The sequence below is a fragment of the Heptranchias perlo genome, chromosome 4 (genome assembly GCF_035084215.1).
Source record: "Heptranchias perlo isolate sHepPer1 chromosome 4, sHepPer1.hap1, whole genome shotgun sequence".
Lineage (NCBI taxonomy): Eukaryota > Metazoa > Chordata > Chondrichthyes > Hexanchiformes > Hexanchidae > Heptranchias > Heptranchias perlo.
Window position 1 is genome coordinate 13324530 of NC_090328.1, and position 11011 is coordinate 13335540.

Below are 11011 nucleotides of genomic sequence, written 5' to 3' on the forward strand. Positions count from 1 at the left end.
GTCCAGGATGCCTGGGACTGTTATAAACGTACCTCTAGAATAGTTAAAAGAGGGCAGCATGATTATAAGGCACGTTAACCAGCCCACGGCCTATCCCTCTGTGGTGTGTCTCAAGAGCTGGATCTCGGGAAGCAGGTTTCTTCTCCACCTTCTCGATCAGGCATCTGGAATGGCAGAGGGAGAGAGACCCAAGCAAAAAGGAAAAATGAGAAACTATCTTCAGAAAAACTGGGCCTATGCTTAGGCTGCTGGGATAAGAGAGCCTGATTGAGTAGTTAAACTCAAGGAGCCAGCTCCTGGGTGCCAGTCCCCTGGAATCCAAAACAAACTGGTTAGTAAGTTTGCAGATGACACCAAGATTGGTGGCATTGTGGACAGTGAAGAAGGTTATCTAGGATTGCAACGGGATCTTGATAAATTGGGCCAGTGGGCCGATGAATGGCAGATGGAGTTTAATTTAGATAAATGTGAGGTGATGCATTTTGGTGGATCGAATCGGGCCAGGACCTACTCCGTTAATGGTAGGGCGTTGGGGAGAGTTATAGAACAAAGAGATCTAGGAGTACAGGTTCATAGCTCCTTGAAAGTGGAGTCACAGGTGGATAGGGTGGTAAAGAAGGCATTCAGCATGCTTGGTTTCATTGGTCAGAACACTGAATACAGGAGTTGGGATGTCTTGTTCAAGTTGTACATGACATTAGTAAGGCCACACTTGGAATACTGTGTACAGTTCTAGTCACCCTATTATAGAAAGGATATTATTAAACTAGAAAGAGTGCAGAAAAGATTTACTAGGATGCTACCAGGACTTGATGGTTTGACTTATAGGGAGAGGTTGGATAGACTGAGACTTTTTTCCCTGGAGAGTAGGAGGTTTAGGGCTGATCTTATAGAAGTCTATAAAATAATGAGGGGCATAGATAAGGTAGACAGTCAAAATCTTTTCCCAAAGGTAGGGGAGTCTATAACGAGGGGGCATAGATTTAAGGTGAGAGGGGAGAGATACAAAAGGGTCCAGAGGGGCAATTTTTTCACTCAAAGGGTGGTGAGTGTCTGGAACGAGCTGCCAGAGGCAGTAGTAGAGGCGGGCACAATTTTGTCTTTTAAAAAGCATTTGGACAGTTACATGGGTAAGATGGGTATAGAGAGATATGGGCCAAGTGCAGGCAATTGGGACTAGCTTAGTGGTATAAACTGGGCGACATGGACATGTTGGGCCGAAGGGCCTGTTTCCATGTTGTAAACTTCTATGATTCTATGATTCTAAACAAGCAGTAGTGTAAGATCAGACACCAAGCAGGAATTGAGAGTTGGTGACTGAAGGTGTGGTCAAAGGTTTGGGGTGGATTTTAGAGGCGAGAAGCAATGTAGCAAAGCAGTGAGGCTTCAGGGGAGAATTTCAGATAACAGGTTAAGGGAGCCAGTTTTAGCAATGTAAACATGGGCATCTCGATGCCACTCTTCTGCAATCTGAATGAAACAATCGCCTGAAGCATTTTTTATACTCAGTACTTTTGTGACAAAAATGAAGCTTTCTCGTACATGTTTGATTATTTATTAAATTCTTTCTCACTGATCACAGCACACCTGGGGTTAAAATTAGTTACCGCTCACTATTTCTGCAGGCTGTAAAAAATTCACGCCCCAGTTTTGTATGCCTTAGATATCAATGCATGTCTGTAGTTTATTCCTGTGAAATAGGAAGGGATTTGATATGATGATGCCTGTTAAGTTCAGAGGCATTAGTGGTATTCTGTCTGTCAGCGTGCCTCATAGTTGTCTGGATAAGAGTTGATGTCTTCCAAACATAGGTTGAATAAAGTAGTTGGATTTCTCAGGAAGGAGTCAAGCTATTGACTTGATTGACATCCTGGAGATCTTTTTAAAGTAATAGGCTTGAATGAGAGCTGTATCTGAGGTGAAGACATGAGTCGAGTCTGTGAGAGAGGCAGGGGCATGATTCGCTATAGTCTCTCTGACGGACAGCTCTATAACTAGGAGCTTCCGATTGTGGCCTTATATTTCACCACCTACACTCAGCTCACCGATCAGTCTGGCACCATAAAAGGCACTACAAGCCTAACTAGAGGACCCTGTGATTGTGAACAGCTATGTAAAAAAGTAAGTTTCAAGGGTTTGTTTTATATTGAGGGGTAGTGCAGGAGATGTATCTGTTGTTTTTGATGTTTAAGAGGAAATTAGTAGAAGCTTGTAATTACTGTAAATATACCATTTGCACAGAAAACTCTTCTTTTACCTGTTTTATATTCAATGAATTTGTTTGGTGGTTTACAGCTTGTGTCACAGTTTAATAAATGTACATTCTTCCAACAATTGAAGTTAAGGAGATTATGTGGCAGCACTTGATGTTTTTTCCCAGTAAGCTGGAATACAGTGACATGGGTTCTCTGTAAGCCCCTGAGTCCCGATACATGTACCTAGATATTGGGCAGGCAAAGGCATACACTGGTTCATAGCGGACACGAGGTCCGCTTACAGCAGTGGCCAGTGATGAACCACCAAAGGACAATGTCCAACATAAAAATCTGAAAGTGTAACAGCAACCAACTACTGTAGTAAGTGAAAGAGAAAAGAAATTGATTAAAAACGTGTTAACCCAGAATTTCTCAAACTTTTAAAGTAATTGAGAATGCACAGGGAAAGATTAGTTTTTATACTCGGCATGGTTGGGTATCTTTTAGTAGCCACTGTCAGCATCAAGCATACTGTTAAACCAAGGCCCTGCCTGCCTTCTCAGGTGGACGTAAAAGATCCCATGGCACTATTTTGAAGAAGAGCAGGGGAGTTATCCCCAGTGTCCTGGCCAATATTTATCCCTCAACACCACTAAAATAAATGATCTAATCACTGTCACATTGCTGTTTGTGGGACTTTGCTGTGTGCAAATTGGCTGCTGAATTTGCTACATTATAATATGTAAAGCGCTTTGGGGCATCCTGAGGTCGTGAAAGGCGCTATATAAATGTAAATCTTTCTTCACATGCTGGGTAAAACTGCTTCTACTTCATCCCAACATTGTGCTTTTACCACAGCCTCAGAAGAGTGGCATTAGTATGAATTTGCATGTCCGACACCAGCACTCCTTGTTGTCTCAAACTGAGTTGCACTGCCAATTTAGTGCCAATTATTTGCTGAATGAAGGGTAATTTTGGGCTGTGGATTTGTGATCACTTAAACTGACACACACACAAAAAAAATCCATTTTAATTAAAGAAAATCCTACTTTACAATTCTGTAATCTCTGCCTCCCAGGCCTCGGCTGCAGTCCGCCCACAACCAGAAGTACAAAGGGAAATAAATGATGCAGCTTTGAAAATGGCACTGTGTATGTGCAGAGGGAGCCAGATCGCTGTGGCCATGCACAGCACTATCTTTGTAAAAGTACATCCCCATTCCCAAGTGGTTCAAATTGAGCCCATATTTGGTTGTTTTGCTGAATTCTGCGCCAAGTGGTTAGGATCTGGAATGCACTGCCCGAGGGGGTGGTGGAGGCAGATTCAATCATGGCCTTCAAAAGGGAACTGGAAAAGTACTTGAAAAGAAAAAATTTGCAGGGCTACGGGGATAGGGCAGGGGAGTGGGACTAGCTGGATTGCTCTTGCATAGAGCCGGCGTGGACTCGATGGGCTGAATGGCTTCCTTCCGTGCTGTAACCTTTCTATGATTCTATGATTCTATAATTTTTGGAAAAATCCTAACTTTGACCCAGTGTTGAGAGAGAGTGTGATTTTGGACAATCATTCTCCAACAAAGTAAACTCTCTGCCAACTGTTGTAATGAAAACATTGTTGAAATGGGTGCCCCGAGTAAAATCAACACTCAAAACATTACTTACCCTTTTAAAGTTGAGTCTCTGAGAATTCCTAATCTTATGTTCTAAGTAAAGTTTCACCCTTTAAAACGTTTTCTTTCTGAAGAGTTCTTTCACTTTAGTGATATTAAGCAGATTACTTCAGCAGTTGACTACGGCATCCAACACATGAAAAGAAAAAACCCGCAAATGCTAGAAATTTGAAATGCAGGAAATGCACAGCAGATCAATCGGGATCTATCTGAAAGAGAAAGGCAGGTTTGTGTTTTGGGTGGGACCCTTTCAGCAGAACAGAGTTTCTCTTTTTAGCGCACAGGTTGATACCCCATTTGATGAAAATTTCTGTGAGCTAGGCTGAAATTGAAACATTCCAAACCATTTTCTGTCCATGCCCACTCTACTGACTCCTCGGTGTCAAATTTTGTTTGATAAGCGCTCCTGTAAAGCACCTTGGGATGTTTTACCACGTTAAAGGCACCACATAAATGCAACAGTTGTTGTTCCTATTAACTGGACATTTTGAGCAGTGATTGCCTGCAAATAAATATATCTATTTTTCAAAGTACATCTTTGCTATATTTACAGTTCCATTACACAGTCTCCTTGCGTTGCATGACCACAAGCATATTGTTTTAAGTGAAAAATCATTTCATCATCAAACAGTTTACATTTCATAAAATCATCCATCACACTTAGAACATAAGAATTTTTAAGGATAGGTAAAGACCGTTAAGCCCAACCATCCCATCTCTTTTTGATTAAACAAGTCCACTTACCTGCTTTCCCAGCATATCTTTCATTCCTTCTCTCTAGACACACGTCATAAACTCATTTATACTGCCCGCTTCAATTGCTTTCTTCTTCCGCAAGTCTATTAACCTCTGCCTGACTTTCTACTCCTAACTTGTGGAAAACCCTCTAGGATTGTGCCCACCGCAGAACTCGGCCACTAACCCTGTTGAAGTTTGCAGAGCGCCTAAGCGTCCCCCTTACAAATGGAGCTGTTCCAACAACCCCCAACACTTTATGGCCTCCTTATCTTCAGGGGTCCAGGCTCTGATCCTAACCTGGACGCCAACTGGACTCCACCTCTGCTGGGATTACCTGGGTGAAATGAGGGATACCTGCACCGATTGTATGCCGGGTCTCGGCTGAGGGTTAAGATGCAGTAACTCCTGACATAGGGAGTCCGAGCCCCCACTTCACCCTCTTTAAGTCGATGATCTTGTGGGGGCAGGCAGTACCTCTGCCTCCACAAGACCGTCCTTGGAAACTCACTAGTAATCCATGGACCTAAACTAACCTTCCATGAAGAATGTGAGTTCAATTCCACCATAGCAATTAGAGAATTTGAATTCAGTTTACAAAAAAAAAATCTGTAAATAAAAAAAACTGGTATCAGTAAAAGTGACTACAAAGTTGTTGGTTTGTTGTATAAACCCAACTGGTTCACTAATGCCTCCTTAAGGAAGGAAGATAACCGCTTTGAGTCCTATATATGACTCCAGTCCCACACCAATGTGGTTGACTCTTAACTCTGAAGTGGTTTAGCAAGTTTATCTCAAACTGCTACAAACACAGACTACAGCAGTTCAAGAAGGCCCACCTTTTCAGGACAACTAGGGATGACCACATCCTGAGAGCAAATAAAAATGGATCCGGAATAGCTAGGCCCCGGTTGGGTTTATGCCAAGGGTCTGCAAGAACAGCCGTGGGATTTTATCTTTAACTTGGTGTCCCCTGGTATTTGAAACCTTCAATTGAAAGCATGCGTGTAATGTACAACAGAAAATGCTTCCTAATATTTTAATCCTGTGTATTCTGACGAGTGAACACAGTGCTGTGACAGACGGCTTATTCCTGTAACACTGTAATACACTGACAGCTCATCTTTCTCTGTATTTTTGGACTCCTTAGGACAAATCCCTGTATCACCCAGTGAGCAACAGCTGCATGGACTGCAACCTAGCTGACAAGAAGATTTTCATGAACAGATGTAACCCCTCGGTGCACACCCAGCAGTGGATTTTTCAACACATCAACGTGACTGTTCTGGAAAAGTTCAACAGTAATTCCAGCTCATAGGGATGTCTTTGCCGCAGCGGAGAAACGTGCACATTGGCGAGCCAGTCCTTTGGCAGGATGTGTCGGCATCTGGATCGATTCATTCAGGTGTTAACTTTCGTAGCTAGGGTGGAGGGCGGGGGTGTGGTGGGTGGTGGGGCGGGGTGGGGGGGGGGGGTGGTTGGGGTGGGGGCTTATTCTCAGGATCAGTGATAGCCGTAGCCGAAGTCAAGAACACGACCGACGCACTTTGCGAAAAGAGCTTCACCAGCTGTCACAGGACGTGGAAAGACTCGAGCAGACTCGGGAGTGCCTTGCTGGTCAAGAGCAGACAGTTTCCAGTTACTTCTACTAGAGTTTTGAACTGAAGGAAGGAGAGCTGGAATTCTGTAGATTCTCAGGTCAATCCTGCCCCTGTGTATCTCTAAGCAGATGCTGATTGCACTTTTTGTTTTCGGGCAGGCCATATAGTTTGACATATCAGCAGAGGAGTGCATGGCTGATACTAGTTCAAACCTGTTGACTATACCATACAGGAGAGTTGCCCAGGATCCAACAATATACTGAGCTTTTTTTTTGACCCTGTTTGGACTTTGTGAACAGTTGTCTTCTTTTCTTTTTTTTTATGAATTAAATTGGAGAACAAATTTTGTGAGTCTTTTATTGGGTGATGGGAGTTCCAGGAAATGTTTAATTGCAATGAAAACAGAAAATGCTGGAAACATTCAGCAAGTCAGGCAGCATCTGTGGAGAAAGAAACGGAGTAACTGAAACATTAACTCTGTTTTTTTCTCCACAGATGCTGCCTGACTTGCTGAATATTTCCAGCATTTTCTGTTTTTATTTTAGATTTCCAGCATCTGCAGTATTTTGCTAATGTTTAATTGCAAATCTGCATCAATTACTTCATTTTCCACATAGCACAGAAAATAATGTTTTCCTTTTAGAGGACTGAAATATTTATTAGGTTTCTGAGAAACAACATTTTGCACTAATTTTGTTCTAAAATAACATGACTTTATTAAAATGATATATTGTGATACACACTGGATATAGCATTTCCCAGTAAACGCTGCACGTTTTTTCTCAATAAATCTTCTTGAATCATTTCATTTTGATCCCGCCACATACAAGGGCCAGTCAATGCACCTCACAAAAAAGAATGTAAATTAGAAGAAAATACTACATAAAATTTTTTAAAATATAAGGCATATCCTGAGGCGTTGCTTGCAGGCCTGGGTCGGAAGCCAGCTCTGTGTCTGGCAGGGCCAGATGTGGAGGAGGCACGTCTGGATGAAGGCTGCAGGATGGGCTAAGGCTCAGAGTGAGGCTAGGCTTTGGTTGACATCTGGAGAACCTGAGCCCCCGCATACCTCCTCAAAGGAAGACAGTCGCTAATTGATCATTAGACAACTGAGGGTCTGAGCCCGCGTTAGGCTGGCAGGAACCCCTCATAAGTAGACTGGCTCACTATAAAATATGTGAATGCATTTCCACCATCCTCTTGACCGCAGCACAGACACACATCATACTCCAGGGAATGGTGGTTCCACCATTTGGTGATGCGGGGCTTCAACAGAAGCTATTTGCCTCTCAGGAAACCTATCATGGCAGGTACTATTCCCTGGATATACGAATGTGGGTTCTCATACCTGGCCTCCAGGTAACCCCTTTCAGCAGCTGTCGTCCTAAGCCTTGGAGTTTCCTCACCAGCTGTATGATGGACTGCCACTTTCAGCATGGTAGAAAGACCCATACAGGAGACTTTATGAGAAACCAGTCACCTTGACATTTTAGATATCCAAGTTCAGTGCTGTGTATTTGACATTAATTGCTTAATCCAGGTCCTTGTGTTTTGGCAGAGAGATATGCTCACCTTAAGACTGACTCCCTCTCCAGTATACTCAATCACATGTCAGTTTAGACAAGAACCCTCCTTCCCTGCAACTGTTTCCACTTTTTGCCACAACTTGACCACATTGGTTGGTCCGGAATCTTGCTCTTCTGTTCCATATCTGGGGGTTCTCAACCATGAAGAATTGTTTGGACACATGTCTTCTATGGCACATGCTTAACCTATATTGGGAATTTGCTGTCATTGTAAAAAAGACCAAAGTGGCCTTTGCCTTCTTCTCAGTGCTGTGTCAAGGCTAAAGTACCAGGTGCTGATTTGAATTAACGTTTAGGACAGATGCCCTTGTATCTTCTAAGCAATACCTTCCAGATCCCCTATTGAGTTATGCAAAGCCATAAGACACTTGGGAGCACCTATATATCCACTGGTTCGACCATTATCCAATTTCAATTGATTCCATATTGCTTATAAAATTGGCTGTATTGAACCATGAGAAAATCATTTACTTACAATCTTTATTAAAAATACAGAATATGTTTATGTCTACCTCAGATTCTTGCTGTCTAGCAGACGTGTTGGCACACAAGGAAAAGAAATGTAGCGAATAGAATCTCAGAATATCATGGCCTGTTTCCTGCCTTGTTCATTTCTCAATTGCACTATAATGTAGTGTGCAAAGGACATTTCTACAAAATTGCAGAACACCTAGACACCCCCTCATCCCATCTCGAGGACAATGGCAGGTGCCAGTAGACATGGTGCAGACAGGTTTGAAGTATATATTGTTCTGATGAAACAGTCATTAACAGAGTGTTAACTCTGTTTCTCTCTCCACAGACGCTGCCTGACTAGCTGAGTGTCTTCCAGCATTTTCTGTTTTTAATTTCAGATTTCCAGCATCCGCAGTATTTTGCTTTTGTTGAAGTATATGGAGGGCGGTTTTCAGGGCTCCGAATCTATTATCAATCTTAGCAGTTCTTCCCTCTAAACCTTTATGATCATTTTCCTATAGGTTTCTTACCAAGTCAAAATGGATTAAGTGATATGGAAATAATGAAACTGTTATATTAGGTTGCTAGATAGTAGGGATACAGGGGTAGATTTTCCCCGGGGGTTCCACAATCTCTCGGCGTAACAACGGAATCGCTCCGGGGATTCCAGAAAGGTGAGAGGACAAACAGGAGAACCCACTCCATCACCCTCCTTACCCAGTCTAGCCTATATGTGACTGCAGTCCCATACCAATGTGGTTGACTCTTAACCACTCTGAAGTAGCAGAGAAAGCCACTCATTTCAAAAAGAAAGCCCACCCCCACTTTCTCAGGGCAATTAGAGATGGACCATAAATGTGAGCCTTGCTAGTGACACCCAAACCTCAAGAATGAATTAAAAAAATTACTAATATTTCAATAAACTGTAGAACAAGGTTTTAAAGTTCTGTATGAAAGTAATTGCTGTAAGGAAAGATGCCAATACATAAATTGTTAATGTTAGTAACCCCCTTAACCACAATGTAATGTAAGAAACATAGAAAATAGGAGCAGGAGTAGGCCATTTGGCCCTTGGAGCCTGCTCCACCATTCAATATGAATCATGGCTGATCCTCTATCTCAATACCATATTCCCGCTCTCTCCCCATACCCCTTGATGCCTTCTGTATCTAGAAATCTATCTATCTCCTTAAATATATTCAGTGACTTGGCCTCCGCAGATTTCTGTGGTAGAGAATTCCACAGGTTCACCACCCTCTGAATGAAGAAATTTCTCCTCATCTCAGTCCTACATGTCCTAACCCATATCCTGAGACTGTGACCCGTCGTTCTGGACCCCTCAGCCAGGGAAAACATCCTCCCTGCAACCAGCCTTTCTAGCCCTGTCAGATTTTTATACGTTTCAATGAGATCCCCTCTCATTCTTCTAAACTCTAGTGAATACAGGCCTAGTCAATCCAATCTCTCCTCATACGACAGTCCTGCCATCCCAGGAATCAGTCTGGTGAACCTTCGCTGCACTCCCTCTATGGCAAGTAGGGATACAGGGGTATCCCTAATTGCACAGCTATTAATTTGAGGTGTTGAACAGTATGATGGTGCCCATGGAAGAAACAACAGCATGGCCAGTGTGTTACCTTGCCTGCCTTTGTCAGATTATTGAACTTTTTCCAGCACTGGTCTGCCATTCTGGAGCTGAGAGAGGTGGGACCCAGTGCCACTGCCATCTTCCTCCATATGGCACACATTTTAAACCACATTGATCGCCATTCTCACATTTAATTGTTTTCATTCATAAATATAATACATATTCATTAGTTTGATCGATTTGTTTATTACTTGAAGAAATTTAATAGCCACAGTTATTGAAGATCAGTTGTGCAGTTATAATCTGATCCTGCTCAAACACCAGCTGCAACATGGTCTGAATTCTTAACAGGTTATGCAAAGAAATCAATGTAACATGAAAGCAAAGATCATGTGGTTTAAAACAGTCATGTGAAGTGATTACAAATTGTTCATGTGTCAGTCACCCGATGGCCATTTTGAAGGAGATAATTCAAGTCAAATGGACTTAGTAACAAAATCAGCCAGGGTTACCACTACTGATTGTTATTGAGTGACCCCCTGCTAGGAGCCCTGGCAGCAGCTCTAAAGTGCTAGATTGTATAAATGCAGAGATTAGACAAGCGTGTAAGAAAGGCATAGTGGTCTTAATGGGGGACTTTAACCTTCACATAGATTGGGAAAAGCAGACCAGCAACTGTCAGAAAGGTAGTGAATTTCTTGAGTGTGTCCGGGATAGTTTTCTACAGCAGTATGTCCTAGAGGCAACAAGGGGGCAAGCCATACTAGATTTAGTAATGAGTAATGAACTAGATTTAGTTAACGGCTTAACTGTGCGTGAACATCTATCCAATAGTGATCATAACATGATCGAGTTCAATGTAGTATTTGAAAGGGAAAAAAGTGAATCAGCTGCTAAGATTCTAGACTTGGGCAAGGCCGACTTCAATGGGATGAGACAGAGACTGTCCACAGTAAACTGGGCAAATCTGTTAATGGGTAAAACGACTGATGATCAGTGGGAAATGTTTAAAGAAACATTTAACGTGATACAGAATCGGTTTATACCCCTGAGGGGCAAGAACTCTACTTGCCAAAAAAAACAGCCATGGACAACGAAAGAGGTAAGGGACAGTATAAGACATAAGGAAAGGGCATACAAAAAGGCAAAAAATGGCACAGATCCTGAAAAATGGGAAAGAT

At 42.5% G+C, this 11011-nt stretch overlaps 1 protein-coding gene across 4 annotated transcripts in view; it reads left to right on the forward strand.

Annotated features, from left to right (window-relative positions):
* galntl6 (polypeptide N-acetylgalactosaminyltransferase like 6) overlaps positions 1-5942 on the forward strand; it is a 1033047-nt gene extending 1027105 nt beyond the window's left edge. For all 4 annotated transcript variants that reach the window (XM_067982486.1, XM_067982485.1, XM_067982488.1 and 1 more), the window contains one exon: positions 5750-5942. In XM_067982486.1, the coding sequence (XP_067838587.1) occupies positions 5750-5917 (168 nt within the window). In that variant the 3' untranslated portion in view covers positions 5918-5942. The remainder of the gene's footprint in view (positions 1-5749) is intronic.
* The last annotated feature ends 5069 nt before the right edge of the window (positions 5943-11011 follow it).